The sequence below is a fragment of the Xiphophorus couchianus genome, chromosome 11, assembly GCF_001444195.1.
Source record: "Xiphophorus couchianus chromosome 11, X_couchianus-1.0, whole genome shotgun sequence".
Classification (NCBI taxonomy): Eukaryota; Metazoa; Chordata; class Actinopteri; order Cyprinodontiformes; family Poeciliidae; genus Xiphophorus; species Xiphophorus couchianus.
In genome coordinates, this window is record NC_040238.1 from 8,010,224 (window position 1) to 8,029,292 (window position 19,069).

At 40.2% G+C, this 19,069-nt stretch overlaps 1 protein-coding gene across 1 annotated transcript; it reads left to right on the forward strand.

The window, feature by feature from the left end:
• The first annotated feature begins 13,355 nt into the window (after positions 1-13,355).
• On the forward strand, positions 13,356-15,156 carry LOC114152668 (uncharacterized). The gene is made up of 2 exons (XM_028030614.1): positions 13,356-13,403; positions 13,549-15,156. The coding sequence occupies exon 2, from the start codon at positions 13,898-13,900 to the stop codon at positions 15,092-15,094; it is 1,197 nt and encodes a 398-aa protein (XP_027886415.1). The 5' UTR covers positions 13,356-13,403; positions 13,549-13,897; the 3' UTR covers positions 15,095-15,156.
• Positions 15,157-19,069: the final 3,913 nt, after the last annotated feature.

The following is a 19,069-nucleotide window of genomic DNA, read 5'->3' on the forward strand; positions in this document are numbered from 1 at the left end:
ATTTTTTTCTTTTTCTCTCTTCCTGATCATTTCAGCAAAAACAAAGTGCTTTGTTTGAGAATTATGTTGAATGGTTAGTTTTCACTAAATGAAAACTTTAGAAAAGTAATTTATCTAAATATATTTTGGTTTCAGTAGGAGTTTTCTATAGTTTCCACCCCATATTATATTGTACAATATAATGTGACTATAAAATGTGACTTTTAAAATCTCATTAGATTAATGATAGAACCTGTTCTGTTTCTGACAAAAGTCAGTGCATTTGTTGCCATATATGATTCTGAAGAGTTGTTACAATGCAAAGTAATTCAAAGAGGAATAGCTGGGAGGGTGCCAAAAAGGGTGATTGTTTTATAATGTGCCAGTGCCATTATAAAACACAGTGCCAGTCAATTAATGACACACTAGAAACAATGTTTGAATATGTGAATTGTGAAAATGATTCACATAAAAAAACTTTAAATTCATTGAATGCAGAGCACAATAACTATCACAGCAGTTGCTGGTCAATATGAGCATCAGGTAATATTAATTGGATAGTCCGAGAACCTGTAACATTCAAATTGCTTATCTAGTCAAATTCTTGATTAAAAAATGATAAAGAAAAAATTACAAAACACTTGAGCATTCTCTCAATTTAACAAGTAATGTAATTACAGAAGCAACCTCAGTTTGCTGGTTCATCTCTTACAGGAATCCTCTAAGATTTGAACCTGAGTGTTCAAAAAATGAATTCATAAATCTGCTCTGCTCAAAGCAAAATACAAAGATGTTACTTCTCTATAGTTAGCAAGGTACAACCATAACCAATATCTTCATCACAATAGTCAAAAAAGTTACAACTGTATTGCTTCCTAAAATTGAGAATATGTTTTCCCATTTTAAGACTCCCTCAGGATTAAATTATGTTTTAGTTTAGCAATAGGCAAAACCTTTAAGCCTGAAACTGTCCTTTCATTTCTAAAACAAGATTTTTCCATTGTGATGGTAGGTTGAAGAAATAAAACATTGTGTCATGAGGAGTTTGAACATCATTATTTTTAGCTTCAATAAGGCAGACTGACTTAAACTTGTCTGATTTGTATCTGACATCACAAACCTCACTTTTCTCTCTGAGCAGCACAAATCACTTCAAGTCCTGCTATGGGAAAACCCTCTGCTGCTGTTGGTGTTCAGACAGAAACCTCTGAGGACTAATTATCTTGCAGCATGGATCATCCAGAGGCAGACTGTCAGACAGGAAACCACCTGCAGGCTCTGTCTAGATGATCCTCTGTCACTTTAGCACCTTCACTCTCAAGTTAAACCCTGAGAAGGGATTTAAAGTGACAGCCAGTTCCAGTTCACATGCAGTTCTCAACCTGAAAATCAGTCATTTATTCCTACCCAGTTGAAACTTAAAGAAATAATTCAAGGCTTATCCAAAGTATGCTGAGAGCTGCTGATGAACTATTCAGAGAATATTTAGGTTGATCTCATTTGGAAGTCTCACATAAGGGCATTTCCCCCCAATACAATAAAATCATTCCAAATCAGATCCAATTAAAGAGTTCAATTAAACTTTTTTGTAATACATAAGATTCAGTTGATCAAATGCAGTTACTTGCAAAATTTTATACTCCACACAGAAAAAAAACAGGGAATGGAGCACTGTAGTGATGGGTCGGGCAACACCGATGCGTCGGCGCATGTGTCAAGCTCATAGACTGTCATGATATGAGGAAAGACAGGAGAAGCTATCCGGTTGAAAAGCCGTGCTCTTTATTGTTGCTTCTAACATCAGGTAACAACATGAATAAGAAGTTATTCGAACTCGTTTGTCAAGAGAAGTGGAGTTTTGATGACTACACTGAGCCCTCTGTGACAACTGAGGATGAAGAAATCTGCATCTTCACATCACAGACGAACATCTTCTCTTTCCAGGGGATGAGGACGGCGAACTGCAGGAGGGTGATGGACTCCCAGCATGTGAAAGGTCTGACCTCGTGGAGGGGGTGTCAAGAAAATCCGAGCTCATCCCACTTCCCCATGCTGGAGATTTTAGTTTAACAGTAATAATAAATAAAGTTATCTTTAAAATGAATCACTCAAGTGACATCAAGGCCCAACAGTAGACTTAGGTGTCAATAAAATAAATCTGGTTGTGTGTGTTGTTTTTGTCTCATGCAAACTTTGCTTTAATTCTACTTTTTTCTATCTAATCATAAGAAATCATAGTCAGTCAGAGAGAGTCATTAAACAGGAAAAGCAGGTTTCCTGGAAAAAGAGGAAGTTTCCAGCCTGCAGATTTATAAAAATAGCTGAGACTATTCCTTAGTTTAAAGGTAAAGTTTTAAAGAATGAAATCTAAACATTATTAGTAATTGGATAAGATTCAAAGTAAAATACTTATATTAATATTGGTTTACTTGTAATAATACTTACACTTATATTTGTGGGAACACTTACAAGAAAAACAGGTAACTGTAACTTTAGTAGTAAATAATTAGAATCATGTATTATTCTTGGTTTCTTTTCAGAAAAACATCTGTAATAACTCACATTAAGATCATAATAAGAGTAACTAATAAGTTATGGTTATAAAATCATAAATGAATGATAGATCAGAGAAGCTGAAGAAAATAAATGTGATATAAGTTATGGTTATAAAATTATAAATGAATGCTAAATCAGAGAAGCTAAAGAAAATAAATGTGATATAAATGTGATTTTGACATTAAACTTGAAATGGTGTAAAAAGGTGTAACTGCAATTAAACATCACTGATATGTTGGAGGTAGAGAGTAGGTGAAAGGTTGTGCAGGCAAGGGACATAGGAGGTTGAGCAACCCTAAGACATTAGCACAGACATCAGGACATAATGTCTGTAAGACAGTGATGGATATGAGATCATCTGTCTAAGCAGTCAGCCAATTAAACAAGCACAGCAACAGTGCTAGCCAATGAAAACGCACCAAAAGGTGGATAAACCCTATAAAAGGTGGGTGCAAAAGAGGAACCGTTCGTTGGATCCTCCGGGCAGCTTCGAGCCAAGAGATGGACAAAGAACTCTGCAGCTGAAGAAGAGCCGGGGCAACAGAGCCGAAGACTGTCCCGCTCATGGAGACCAACCCGTCAGGCCCACAACCTGTGGCTTCGAATCGCACTTCTCTCATCGGCTGGGTTCAGACCCCAAAGACAAAGATGAAGACAAAGGCAAGGACAAAGAAGAAGAACTGGTGCCTTCCTTCCTGCCAGCACCAAGTCCTGTGTGACCTCAGCATCCATGCGGAGAAGAAGCTCATCAGACCTACAGAGATCCCTGCCTTCGCCGATCAACATCTTCCTCCTGCTGCAACACCTTCTTCATCATCAGGCCAGGTCTGGGGTTCGAAACGTCAAACTCCGTCCGTCTCTCTCAAAGGTTCCCTTTTTTAGTTCTCAGTGTCAGCAGTAGGGAAAGATAGATTAGATGATTGATTTTACTTATTTGATTATTTCTGCTACTGAATTAAGCTGTACTGACCCTTGCAAAAATGCCTTACTAATAAAATATTTAGCATAAAGAAAATCTAAAAGATGTTGTGGACATTCAGTTAATGGGTCACCTTAAAGTTCTTTAATGGTTGTAAAATAGCTGTGATGTTTGATTCTGGAGAGGAAGAGGTGGAAAATGTTTTTAGGTTGCTGGTAGCCCATATGTAAAACAACATCCTTGGGACTCGCCCGAGTCACTAAAACCTACCTGGTTCAATAACAAATGCACGTTGTAAAATAGAGAACGAGCGACCGTTAACAGGTGTGCTCTGTGAAACTAGTTGGCTGTAGGCTGCTCAGTCTGGCTAATTCACAGGGGGAAGAAGGGTGGGACACCTGGATGTAGGCCGTCAGAATCCAGGCGAATCGTTTCTCGAAACCAGCTTAAACAGAGTTTACTTCAGTTCTGGACAGGGTAAATCCCAGCAGATTTAGAAAACTCAATTAACCCGTTAGAAGGAGAGCTGGTAGCACATCTCCCCTCTCAGAAGAGGAAGTACGAGAGTGAGAGAGTAGAGACAGAAAGGAGGGGGGGGTGTTGCGCAACAACAAGTGGCGCCTAACGTGGGGCTCGATCCAACAGAGTAGGATGGCCCTATGTGCCAAGTCAGTAAAAACAGATGTGAGGATCTGAATAGCTCACTTGGTTTGTTAACTCTTAGGGAATAGAGTTAATGGTGACTGATAAGGCCGTCAGTCACAACCCTTGCAGTAACTGTATGGCATACAGGTGAGGGAAAGCTTCTACTGAGGATAAATGACCGGATCCAGACAGTGAAGCTAGTAGCCAACATAGTCTAGACCCATCCCTGCTCGAAGGCTAAAGAGAGGCTTTGGGGGATAGACAACTCGAACCGACAGAGAGACGGGGTGATGGATGATCACTTCGAGGAGGAAAATCTGGGGAAGAAACCGGAGGAAGCCGGCCGTCCAGATCATTTGGAAAATGAGGAGAACTCAACAGAACTGCATCAGCTTCTACACAGCTACTGTGACTCAGACCTGAAGCAAGGGGGGGAGTTGGTCCAAGACTGAGGAACTGAAACATCAACCCCTGACAAAGGAAAGTTGGCTCAGTCTTGCTGGAGTGGTTTGTGATGTAATGCTGACAAGAAAAGAAAAGACCAGCCAGCAAGCATGCACAAGAAACAGAGAAAAGTATCATCAGCTGACGATGAATGAGGAAGCACACCGCGTCCTCCACTGCAGCCATCGAGAAGACATCCGGCAACAGAGGAACAAACACCAGCAACTGACATCATCACACAGACGCAGACATGGTTAAAGACATCCTGCTGGACCCGGAGCTTGAAATTGGGCCAGCACAACCCACCAGTAAGAAACGACCACAAGAAACATCTGACAAGCCAGGACAACCAGAATGGACAATCTACACCGATGGATCCAGAAAGGGGTCCGACCAGTCGGCATACTGGGGATTTATTCTGAAGCAAGACGGCAAAGAGAGATGCCGTCAGAAAGGAAAAGCTCCCGGTAGTGCTCAAGCCGGAGAAGTAACGGCAGTACTGGAAGGATTGCTGGAGCTGGTGAAAAGGAAAATTTTGATTTTCAGTTCAGTTCTGGACAGGGTAAATCCCAGCAGATTTAGAAAACTCAATTAACCCATTAGAAGGAGAGCTGGTAGCACATCTCCCCTCTCAGAAGAGGAAGTACGAGAGTGAGAGAGTAGAGACAGAAAGGAGGGGGGGGGTGTTGCGCAACAACACGTTTCTGTGTGTCCTTTCCTAGTGCTCCCCCAGTGGTCAGGAAGTGTAACTACCGTTACTCTAGATGTACAACAGAAACTAATCTCGCGACATCTCCCTTCTTTTAAAGTTAAAGATTGCAAGATCGCAAAATCTGCAAGTTATTTCAATGTCTTAAAGGATAGTAAATAGTACATTCTCTAACACAATTAATTACTCCAATTAACTCAATCTTTAACTGTCACATTTCTTTCAACAAAGGCTTCTTGTTTTCAGAACTTTTTTTTTCAATAACAGCCTTAACAAATTCCATACAAAACAATACAGGACATCACAGGGGTAGACTGCCCTCAGCCCTGATAGGGATTATTATGCCCTTTTAAACCTTCTAGTCTCTGAATCTCAGAGGCAGCTTTATTTTGCATCCCCTGGAAGTTGTCCTCACAGGAGTAGATGGTGGGAAGGAAGATTCTGAAGGAGGGCTCACTACTAGCTGATTTGATGGCGGTTCAGATGAAATGGCCACCTCTGTAGCTGGGGATCTGCAGTTCTGTTGTGGCACTGCAGACTCAGCCAAATGCTGTGCTACAGGAATATCGGTCGCAGGAACCTCCTGAAGGTGACGTCTGTTGCGACGGGTCACGCTCCCGTTGGCCATTTCTACAAGATAGGATCTTGGCTCTTTGGACTTGCTGATGACTTTGGCAGGCGTTGTCCACCCTTTTTCCCCATCAAGTTTCACTCTCACATTTTGGCCAGGGAGAAGGTCGGGAAGAGGGCGAGCTGAATATCTACGGTTGTAGAAGGATCTGTAAGAATCTTTAGCCTTGGCATCCTTTAAGTAAACTAGGTCTGGGTTGACTGCGCTTGGCATCAATGTTTTTTCCAGGACAGGAACAGTGGTGCGGATCTGTCGGCCAGTCATAAGTTGCGCTGGACTGGAACCTGTTGCCGCTACCGGTGTGGAGCGGTAACTCATAAGGGCTAAGCAGGGGTCAGGTTGTTTAAGCACGTGCTTTAGCAGTCTGAACAGCCCTTTCTGCAGCTCCGTTAGATTGCGGGTAATGGGGGCTTGAGGTTATGTGAGTGAACCCATACCTCTGCTTGAATTCTTGGAACTCTGTCGACGTAAACTGTGTCCCATTGTCGCTGACAAGTTCTAGCGGGATGCCCCATCTCACAAACATGTGTTTGAGCTTGTTGATAACTTGAGTGCTGGAAGCGGTGGTGAGGGAAGCGATTTCAATGTCCCTGGAAAAATAATCAACAGCAACAAGATACGTCTTACCCTCAAGCACAAACAGGTCGACTCCAATTCTCTGCCATGGACCACTGGGCAGGGCAGTTGTCATCAGTGGTTCATGTCTCTGTGTAGGTTTGTGCTCTCTGCAAAAATCGCAGAACTTCACCTTGCTTGTAATCTGTGCACCAATCTTCGGCCACCACACTGTCAACTTCGCACGCTCACGACACTTGGTGAGGCCCTGGTGGCCTTCATGTAGTTGGTCTAAAACCCCAGCTCGGAGTGCTGTTGGAACTACATTGCGGTCTTGATAAAGGACCAGCCCATCTAACTCTGATAGGTGACTTCTGACTGCATAGTATCTGTGCAGTAGTGAGCTCTCTGCCATATAGCGGGGCCACCCTTTTCTGATAAACATGATTACTTTTTGAAGTTCAGTATCAGTTTGTGTAGTCTGGTGGAGTTCCTCCAGCTTTGGTGACCTGATTGGTTTGCTAGCCACCATAGTGTTGACGTATGCCTTTACTTGTGTTTCAGTTTCTGGAGTAGAACTGTCTTCCAACGGATGTCTGGAGAGTGTGTCAGCGACTACGAGCTGTTTACCAGGAACATGTTCAGCAGTGACATTGAACCTCATAAGACGCATAAGTAGTCTCTGGCATCTTAGTGGTGTTTTGTCAAGATCATAAGAGTTGATCAGTGGTACCAGTGGCTTATGATCGGTTTGTAACCGGACGTGGCCCATCCCTTGTATGTAGCGAGCAAAACGTTCACAGGCCCAGACTGACGCCAGACACTCTTTTTCAATTTGTGAATACCTCTTCTCTGTATCCGTAAGTGTGCGCGAGCAAAAGGCAACAGGACGCAACTCCCCCTCATGGGCTTGCAACAGAGCAGCACCAAGGCCATAACTGCTGGCATCGGCGCTAACCACTGTCAGTTTGTTGGCGTCGTAGTAGCAAAGGGCTGGCGCAGCCATGAGCATTGCTTTGGCCTTGTTGAATGCTCGCTCCTGGGGTTCATCCCAAACCCATGCAGTCTCTTTCTTGAGCAGATTAGTCAGTGGATACAGCACTGTAGACAGACCTGGCAGGAATTTCCGCACATAGTTCACCAGCCCAAGCACCTGTCTCAGCTGCTCCACATTTGAAGGACAAGGCATTCTAGCAATAGCATCCACTTTGCTCTCATCAGGCTTTACACCGTCAGCACTAATGATGTGTCCGAAGAACTGCAGTTCAGTTTTCCCAAAGTGACACTTGGCCCTGTTCAACTTAAGACCGGACGCCTTGATTGTCCGCAAAACTGCATCGAGTCGGCGGTCATGTTGCTCTTTGGTAGATCCATAAACCAGAATATCGTCCATCACGACAACAGTCCCTTCCAGGTTTTTAAGTAGATTACTCATCAGTCGCTGGAAAATCTCAGGAGCAGATGTAATCCCGAATGGTAAGCGTTTGAAGCAAAACCGGCCCATTGGGGTAATGAATGTGGTCAGTCTTTGGCAGCTGGGGTCCAATGGAATTTGCCAAAACCCACTAGAGGCATCCAGAGTGGAGAAAATCTTGGCTCCCGCCAGTTTAGGTGTTATGTCATCTAATGTAGATAAAATGTAGCGTTCCCGCTTAACGCCCTTGTTCAATTGTTTTAAATCTACACACACCCTAACTTCGTCCTTGTTGCGTTTTGGAACAGGCACCATTGGGGCACACCAATCTGTTGGTTCGGTGACCTCCTCAATGATCCCAAGATTTAGCATCCGCTTTAGTTCTTTCTCCACCTTTGGAAGGAGGGGAAAAGGGACTCGGCGTGGCGTACTGACGCTGTATGGAATTGCCTCTTCCGCCAGCTCAATTTGAACTGCCGCACAGTTCAGCATTCCTATTTCCCCGAACATGTCACTGGATAACAAATAGTCACCACTGATGGCATTGACTCGTTTGACCAGTCCCATTTGCTTTGCCACTGCTCTGCCTAATAGGTTACTGACAAACTGTCCTTTAATAACCGTAATCCAGTACTGGTATTTCTGACCGTTGTGTGTGGTGGTAGCGAGAAACGTGCCCACGCATCTGACTTTTCCACCTGGACTGTACACTGTTGATCTGGATTTATGCAGTTTTGTTTTTTTCTGCAGATTATTGAAAGTTGCGTCTATCATGACTGTGGTATCAGCACCAGTGTCGATTTTAAAATTCACTGGGCTACCATTCACCAGCAGCTCTATGTCCCAGTCGATGTCTGAGTCTGACTCCTCGATGACATTTGACTTTGCTGCTGCCCTAAGGAACAGTTCACCAATAAAGAATGAATCCTCATCCGAACATGTAGCAGTTTCAGCTCTGACTTGTTTTAGCATTTTAGTTTTACACACAGCCTCAAAATGTCCCATTTTGTTACACTTTCTGCATTTTTTATTTCGGGCAGGACAGTTTTCTTTTCTGTCGTGCATCCTATCGCATCTCTGACAGTTCTGTCTATTCTCGCCGTACGTCTGTGCTTGTTTCTGCCGTGGTTTCACGAAGCTCCTCCTTGTGCTGCTAAACTGTTTCTGTCTCACCTCATTCACTGTAGTTTCCACGCGCTCCGCACTTTGCTGTTTCACTTGTTCACTCTGACGTGCTAGCTGGATGGCTCTCTCCAGAGTCAGGTCCGCTTCTAGTCTTTGAGAAACCTCTTTATCCATTATTCCAATAACGATCCGGTCCCGAATCTGCTCGTCTTTCCCCACGCCGAACTCGCAGTGCTGTGCGAGCTCATATAAGCTCCGCACGAAAGCTTCCACTGTCTCACCGGCCCTCTGGCTCCGTTTGTGAAAACAGGCGCGGTCATGGATGACGTTTATTTTCGGAACAAAGTGTTCGTCAAACTTCTTCATCACTAGGGCGAACTCATACTCTGGATGTGGCATATCCTCCGTTGCAGCAGGAAACACGAAAGAGCCGTATATAGGTTCGGCATCCCTCCCCATGGAGTACAGGAGCGAATTTACCTGCACCTCGCTGCTCTCCCTGTCGAGTTTCGACGCAACTCTGAAGCGGGAGAATCTCTGCCGCCATGTCAGCCACTCCGTAAGCTGCGTAAAGTCAAACGGCTCCGGAGGTCCAAACTTTGCCATTGTGCTCTCTCTGTAGGCGTTTAAGTCCTTAATTCTGACACCATGTCATGATATGAGGAAAGACAGGAGAAGCTATCCGGTTGAAAAGCCGTGCTCTTTATTGTTGCTTCTAACATCAGGTAACAACATTAACTACTTCTTATTCGAACTCGAACTGTGTCGAAATGACACTGGTGCGCCAAACTGTGTATATATGGAAGCGAATCTGTCAACGGGATGCACTTGGATGCATTTGCCAAAAATAATTCTTGATCAGCGTCAACTATGGAGCAGCCTCAAGGCAAACCAAAGGTTTCGTAGTTTGGGACAATTTTAATCTTACGTCAGAAAATAAGGTATTGGTTGTCACTTAGTAGTTGTTTCATCCGGTTCTTTTCAGTTTCTACTCGATCTATCTGAATCCAAATTCAGCTGAAATTGACTCTTAGTTTACTTTCATATTATGTTCTGCAGGTTAAGTTTTGCATATGTTTCTTATGGAAGCCCGTTTCCGCCACTCTGTTATTTTAAAAAAAAAAATCTCATTATAATGAGATACTATCTCAAAAGAATGAGATAGTATCTCATTATAATGAGATTTTTTTAACAGAGTGGCGGAAACGGGCTTCTATAGTTTCTCCTTTGAAATTATACATTTCATAATTTTATTCTTAAATTACCCTCCATAAATAAAAATCTTTAGGCAGAAAAAAGGAAAATAAAGACAATCCCGCCTTAAATAAATACAAAAAAGACATTTCCAGCAAAACACATCCATAAAGATCAGCGTACAAAATATAAAAGAAAAAATGTAAGTTATGTGAACAATATAGTTGTGTCAAAAAAACGGAACAGACTAAATTTCAAAATATTAGAAAAACTTATTTTTTTTAAATGAAAATTTGTGGGGGAAAAAACAGTCCACAAGCATCCTCATTCCAAACACGTTCACTTTCATTTTCATCACTTGGTACATGTTCACATTATTTATTGACTGTGTCGAAGAATATCAAATATATTTTGATTTTAACTGAAGATATGACGTAATACAATATATAATATACAATAAAATAAAATGACTTAAATCTTATTGTGTAGACTAAGTTATCAAATCAGTCTGTGAACTGCGTTGCCTGTAGGGATTTTTAATGTCCAGCAGGTGTCAGTATTCAGTGACACAGTATTGACGCAGTATCAATACAGTTTTGCTATGGGTCGAAACGATACATGACGCCTCATTTACCCATCACTAGAGCACTGTCTTAAAAGAAATTGAGTTTACTACATGTAATAAATTAAGTTTGTCAAACTTGATTTATTTACGTTTGTTTTACATGACAAATGAAACTTAATATATTTACTTGGATAAACTGAATTTAATTACTCATAACAAATTAACTCAGTGTTTTTAAGTTGGATTCACCTGTTTTCTTTTTTCAGTGCATGAACTTTGTTACGTCACAATTCCAAACTTTAAATCTGTTTTATTAGAACTTTATGTGAATGACTGAGACAAAGTGTTTGATTGTGAAGTGGAGAGGAAACAAAAGAGTGACATGCATATCTTTCCAGCCCACTTTGATTTCCTAAATAAGATACAGTGCAGCTAATTGCCTTTACAAGTCAGTTAATTCTCAGTATATTAACAGATTTTCTGTAAAGGCCTCCAGACTTGCTTCAGGTTGTAAAACAATGTTCAACTAGTCAATAAGTTGTGTATTCTACAAATGATGCCTTTATGAAAAAGATACAAAGAAAGTAGAGTTTAAGTCATGAGAGGGACACAGTCAACATGAGAAAAATGTGTTTTGATCAGATGAGAACAAGTCTCCAGTCAGAACTATGATGGAATAGTTTAAAGAATATTATATCAAGCATTGGTTGTGATATTTTATTCATGAAGGAGCATTTAAAATGTATGGAAGCCCGTTTCCGCCACTCTGTAAAAAAAAAAAAAATATCTCATTATGATTGGTTCCTGTGCTGCTCAGAACTCTGTGTCTGTTTTTAAAAGAGAAAAGCTGTTTCATTATATCTCATTATAATGAGATAATATCTCATTATTTTGAGTTACTATCTCATTATAATGAGATAGTCTACACAGGCTCAGGACATTTGGAGGTTGAACCCCCATTTCGAATTGGTTCAGTCCACCTGTAGCGGTTTGATTGTGCCGTCAGTCGCGCCTGCCGCCTGCAAGCACCCAGCTTAACATAGCTGTTTACAACGGTAAGAAATGTGGTTTTGTTAATTTAAGTTACGTCTGTACGCTAGCATAGTATAAAGTCATCAATTTGGCATACTGACGACGGTAGCTATTCTTGAAGATAGCTTAAGAAGATGCATTCATATCTTTGAAGCTAACGTTTTCTGTTTCTTTACTTCGTCAGTCCACAACTGACTTTCCGGTAACTGTAGTTAATATCGAAGGATTACGTGGTACGTTTATTTGCTGTAATGACACATGTTCAGTCTACCACAAAATCGTGGTGTAATAACTTGTGAGTAGTTCGTAGATGCTGCATCTCGCTCCCAAACCACTGCGACACCAAAACAATACCTCTAAGCCTATGTATATATGTTTTTTAAAGTTAAACTAAAATATGTCATGGTATTTTATGTCACGTTCTCTCTGTGTCTCTCTCTCTTTTATTAATATGAAATTCTAAATAATTTATTTAACTGCACCCCAAGCAAAGAAATGTAAATAGGCTATATACAGTATATATATATATATATATATATATTGTATGTCTGCAAATCTTTTTTATTGATTTAATCAGTAAGTTCAAGTAACCATCAAAACCAAATGTGCTTGCTTTTGTACAGTGCAGGTTGTTTCAGAAAGACAGAAGACTTGATGGTGTGGAGCACCTGCAGTTTCACTGGCCTTGTCTGATCACACAAGAGGTATATGTGAGTTCTCTGCCATAGCGTGTTTCTCCAGTTCTCTATTGAAAGACCTCTATGCTTCACAGATGGCTTAATTTTCTGCTAAAGATTAGCAGTAGAAAATGTATTGTTACTACCAATAAATACTTTCTTATCTTTTCTGTGAATTTAAAGAGGTTTCTCAAGATGTGTCCATTTTAAAAGTAAAACTACTGTATATGCATACATTTGTCTGTACGCTAGCATAATATAAAGTCATCAATTTGGCATGAAATAACTGTGGTAATAGTTATTATAAAACAAAAGTTTAAAAGATGCTAAATATTTTTTGTGAAAGAATTTATTTGTGACGTTTAAATAGTTTGAGTTTAGCCTTAGTAAAATCATTTGGTGAAAAAACATAGTGCTTAAAGACATTATGAATGTCCCAGTCCGGGGTCTTTCTGAATGGAGTTTGCATGTTCTCTCTGTGCATGGTGGATTCTCTCTGGGTACTCTGGCTTCCTCCCACAGTCCTAAAACATGACTGTCAGGTTAATTGGTCTCTCTAAATTCTCCTTAGGTGTGAGTGTGTGTGTGCATGGTTGTTTGTCCTGTCTGTCTCTGTGTTGCCCTGCGACAGACTGGCAACCTGTCCAGGGTGACCCTGCCTCTTGCCCGGAACGTTAGCTAGAGATAGGCACCAGCACCTCCCGACCCCATTAGGGACAAGGGTGTTAGAAAATGGATGGATGGAGGGATGGCATTATGAATGACTATATTATGATTAGTTTTTTAGGTAAAATTATAATTTGTAGTATGACTTGCTTTACATTTTATTGGAAACATATGATGATGGTCTTGTGTATCTTCTCTTCCAGTGTATGATCACAGAATGGATGACCTGAGTGATTTCCTGAGGCAAAGGAATATTCCAGAGAAAACTATCGAGACCATGCTGAGAGAGAAGGTACTAAATCAGTATTTCAAAAACTACAGTTTTTTTAAAAGCATGTGTCTAGCAATGTTATCTAATTTAATTCAAATAATTTGCATGCAATTCTAGTTCCATTTTTGTAGTTTTAAAGAAATTATTTTTTATTGTCCTTGTTTAGATTGATACCAACGTCATCCAGCTCATGACAGATGAAGAGCTAAAGAATTATTTGCCATCATATGGAGACCGCATAGCCCTATCAGGATACTGTAAAAGGAAGGAAAATGGCCCCCCAAGCAGTCGCAAATCAAAACTGTTTGAGCGCCTGAAATCAAAGCTGGGTAAAAGAAAAACTGCTCATGAAGATGGCTGTGGTATGGAAAAAGAAGAGCAATCTGAAACAACTGTAAAGAAGAATGCTCTGAAGTCAAAGAGAAAAATAGAAATAGGCTGGCTGCTTTATGATGAAGAACAACAGGCTTTTAAACAAGTAAGAGCAAGAAGAGGTGGTGGAACAAGGAAGGTCGATGTATCAAAGGATGCTAAAAAAAAGGGAGATAATCCAGATGGCTATTGGCCTCTTCTTTCCAAATGGAAGAAATAGAGAAGGGTCCATAGCAGATTTTGAAATGGATCTAAAAGATTATCAGGAAGTGGCAATTGATGACAAAATCACTGTTGGACAAATGTTTCATGTTACAAAACTGACTATTCTCAGGTTTTACCTGACCACCCATAAAAAGAAGGCTAACCAGTCAGTCAGTCAAGATGAAGTTTTGTCTTCATCATTTTTTCAGGATCAAGACAGTTCTCTGAGTCAGCCCTCCTCTTCATCTGCTGTAAATGTTGCAGTGACCAGCCAATCTACAATATCCACAGAAGTAACTTCTGACTTCCTATTTGTTGGAAACATAACAAATCATGAGAATATTAACTTTTCACTTCATTCTACAGAGCTTAGGGAGGAGGATTTGGATAGCAGTAACATAGTGTTTCTAGGAGCGTTTTCTGACAGTGAGCCACAGATTTTGGATGATACTTTGCCAATATCCCCTCAATCCACATCATCCTCCAAGGCAGTGAAGAAGATGCTGATAGTTCACAGAGGACAGGTACTTCCTGAGCTCATAGCACATTTCTGTGATGACGGACCTTTAGATAGAGATTTCAAAATCCAGCTTGTGCTGCCAGATGGAACACCTGAAATGGGTTATGATGACGGAGGAGTCGTTAGAGACTGTCTTTCTGAATTCTGGAACGATTTCTATGACCAGTGTACTACAGGAAACACTTATAAAGTGCCTTTTCTGAGACATGATTATGGACAGCAGCAGTGGGAGAGTGTAGGCCGAATAATTGCTTTTGGATGGACAAGAGAGAAATATCTTCCTATGAAGATTGCACCTGTCATACTAGAGCAAGCAGCCTTTGGACAGGTTAAAAGTGAGGTGGTGGAGAATTTCCTTAAGTGCATGTCTGAATCTGAGCACTTTGTGTTTCAGTCATGGCAGTCAGACTTCAGCAGTGTTGACAAAGAGGAATTGATAGAGATTCTTGATAACCGCAGTTGCAGACGAATGCCCACTGCCAGCAATGTAAACGAAATCCTCCAGGAGCTTCCACACAAAACACTTGTCCAAGAGCCTGCTTACGTTATTGAACAGTGGGCCAAAACACTCAGTATCATCGGTGAAAAAGTGAAAATTACTGTAGGAAGTATTTAGAAGTTCACAGCCAAAATAAACAAAAATAGGAACTGTTTATTGTTATTGTATCTTTTTATGAGACACAACGATGTTGACAGTTGTACTTGTTACATTGCATCCATATTCATAATAAAATCGTTTTCTAATTTCTTTTTCTTTTTTGCACATTGGATTTCTTTTGTGGAAGGTTATGAAAAGAGTCTTTTTGTTTTACTGGACACAACTTGGTAAATTCCTTTATCTTAACTTATTAAATGCACTATACACCAAGGCAAATTTTTTTTAAGCATTTGTGATTTATGTTTGGGGATGTCAAAGTAATGGATTGTTCTTTGTTGACAGAATACAAAATAAATACATTTGAATAAAGTTTAGAGTCTGTTTATGATTTGCTGTTGCACTGTAAATAAATTGATTGGCCATAATACTGAAAAACATGTATATGTCAAGAGTAAGGACAACATTTGTACTCTTATCAAATTAATACCAACTGCAAACAATACCATATTGGTTATCTGTTACTAATAACATGATTAAAACATTGCTTCTACATGTAATACTCCTGTCCATATATCAACAGTTTCCCTGAACAAGTAAGGCTAAGAAAACAGAGAGCCTGCAAATGTTGGTACTATTTAGTACTGTTTTGAACAGGAGGCTAGTATTTTCCATTAATAAATAAGATTAAACACATAGAAATTAATAAATTGACCTTGACCACAACATTGAAGGAAACTAAAATCTTTAGTCTTTTTAGGTAAACCATGGAAACAAATTGTAACTCAGTCATGCATTTTAGTTTTACAATCAGTGTTTACACAGGACATATAGACATAATATCTGACTTGTTAGATGTTTTGTGGACCTGGGTGACTTAGAGAAACTATTCCCTCAGCCCGTCACTGATCATTTGACGGAGTCTTACATAAAGATTAGTAATTTCATACACATCATCTGTCATTACCAGTCTGTGCTCTGTCATGAGTTCAGTGCATAAGTGAAATACATCAACATCACAGGGAAAGTCCTTGAAACGACATTCTTCTATACATATTTCCAGCTTTGTTAGATTAGCAGACTGTAAAAAGTTTGGAACCCCATACAGGTTGGGAACACCATGCATTAATGTGGGACGACCAGGAGGAGCCCGAGGATTATTTGTAGATCGTATACGATGGTCATTCCATGTATGGACAACTTGATCCAGCTCCACCTGTTTGATAAAAAAAAAAACGGGGAAAAAAATAAGAAAATAGTTGTTAGAAAACAAATTCATGCTTTTGTATTATTTGTAACTTATTTCAAATTTGTGTGCTGAAAGCAAGAAGTAAATTTATAGTACCTGTATTGTTTGTAGGAAGCAAAACTGGATCAGTGATTTGTCCAGAAAGCTGTCAACAAAATAGCCATCGGCTTTAAGCTGGTCGAAATGGTCCATCCAAAATTGGGCACATTCACTTCTTAAAGTGCACCACCATCGCTCTATCCTTTGATTTCTTGTACTCAGACCGAGAATAAGAGAGTCAAAACCATTTTCATTCTCGGTGTTGTGCAGAAATCTTTACATCGCTGCCACATAAGTGTTCTCTGTGCCATGATCCATTCGTATCTTTTGTGGAAATCCATTATACTCCATCACAGCATCAATGAAATAGCCAGCAATAATGTGAGGGTCACTATTAGTCTTATTAGCCAGATCATTTTCCTCGAAAAGCCATCTATGCATCCATTAATACATATCCCATAAGGCTTTAATTTGTCATACCCAGACATAGTTTGGTCCCCGACTGACATATAAGTGTCGTCTCAAGCGATTTTGTGCACACAGGTCAACCCCGTTGGGATCCAATAGGCGCATCAAAAGACGTACTGTTTCCCTGTCTGTGACTATGCCAGCCATCCAACATTTCTGGTGCATCCACCTGTAGCCGTGCTGTCTCCCAGATCCATTTAGTTGTTGCTCAATAAAAGAGGCCACTTCTGCAACATCTGTCTTATTTTTTCTACGCCAAAGGCGCTTCTTTTGCAGTCTTCTCTCCAGCGTCCGGAGACTTAATTTAACATTATGGGTTTCTTCCAAAACTCGCAAGATTTCAAGATTAGTAAAACCACTTCTGAAGTATTGCTCAATATCCATTTCTTTCTATCAAGTTGAGCATATCTCAAGCTATAGGGCCAACTCAAGTTATCTCATTATAATGAGATAGTATCTCATTATAATGAGATACTATCTCAAAATAATGAGATAGTATCTCATTATAATGAGATAATTTTTTTTTTTTACAGAGTGGCGGAAACGGGCTTCCATAAAAGTGCTCAAACGTCACCTAGTGTAACATAGTTAATGTATAGAATTCCACTTGTCACTACTTCCAAGTTTACGTTCATGTGTAATGGGTGAAACAGCACCCCCTCCTGGTGGTTGGCAGTGTTAAATATACTGCACACAGATATCTCGTTGCCAGTTCATGAGAGATGAGCGCGAGGTAGGTTCACTGAGTTTAACACTGGTAAAATGTTATGTTAGCTTGATGCTAACATGAAATGCTATTCCTCGTAAGGTGCTGTACCCGCTGTGATGAACCTGATTTCTGATCAGTCGTTATTCTGTTCCATACAGGTACATATTGTTTTATTTCTTTGTATTTCTGTCTAATATTAATGTATTAAATACGGCCGTTGGCCAGTTCATGAGAGATGAGCGCGAGGTGCTGTACCCGCTGTGATGAACCTGATTCCTGATCAGTTGTTATCCTGTTCCATACAGATAAAAATCATTTCATCTCATCCTGTCTCCTGGCCCTTATTCACACAACGCAGAATTGAGTTGAACTGAGCTATCACGATTATTCGAGGTTACACTAGGTAATTTGTGAAAGTTTATTGCTTCTATCAGTTCCTTAAATGTCCACACTGTGTCGCTGTTACACCAAGAATCCAATATTTTGCCAGAGGGGCTGTGTGTGAGCATTAAAATTATGAAGAATCACAGTGCATGTATAAAACATCACACATATACACATACAGATGTCTGAGCTGCTGAAGCATTATACACACTGCAGATAAGTGAGAGCTGCAAATCTCCAACTTGCCTGCTTTAACCTGCCTTTATCTCCCCTGTGCTCATTAGTATTCAGAAATTCAATAAAGAGGAAACGTGTTTTAGCTGAATTCAGCTCACTGAATGGTGACCTGAATATTCAGCAGGGCTCCCTTGGAAGCTCTGTGTCGGCACCTGGTCGACTGCAAATGTTGGAAATGTTTTTCCAGCTCTTAGCCTCAGCCAGAAGTTATCACATTTGCATGAAGGCATGTGGTGAGCTGTAAAGCTCTGATGATGATGGTCGTTTCATATAATGTCACAAACTGTTTATCAGAAACCGATAAAAACACATCAATGAGACAAACTGCTGCCTTGCTTTTTCACTATGTACCTTTTTCTCCACACACGCGCGCACACACACCCATATATATTAGCTCCATATATATACATATGGAGCTAAAATAAACCTAAACTTCTTTGATAAACTGCAGGCAAACTATCGATGAAAACCACTGATAAATAAGGCAATACTTAATGGTATGCTATATTGTTGTGTTTTTGGCCTACAGTATCATAGTAATAATTGTCTTATTTTAAAGCTCAAGCAATCTGGTATCAGAGGAAACGTCAACGATGAGTTTGATCTTGATCCTCTTCCATCACATATTAATAATGTCTGGAGCTAAATGATGATAACAATATTAATCACATTTCTATCTGCTTCTGTTGGCGATAAGAACTTAGTAATAAGTCAGTGCTAACCCGTAGCTGTAATTACTTCCTGCACATTTTGATTGGTTTTTGTTAATATCCTGACAGTCAATTAGCTTGCCTTGTATGTGTTATGTTCACGGTCATTTTTAAACCTCCATAATCTTATTTGAGAGGTTAAGCAGGCTGCCATGGCAACACAAACAAAGAAAGCCTAAATTTTGTACTAAATCTGACAA

Bases quoted from the DNA above. Each gene is read 5' to 3' on its own strand.
- LOC114152668 (XM_028030614.1), top strand. From the start codon at position 13,898: ATGTATCAAAGGATGCTAAAAAAAAGGGAGATAATCCAGATGGCTATT.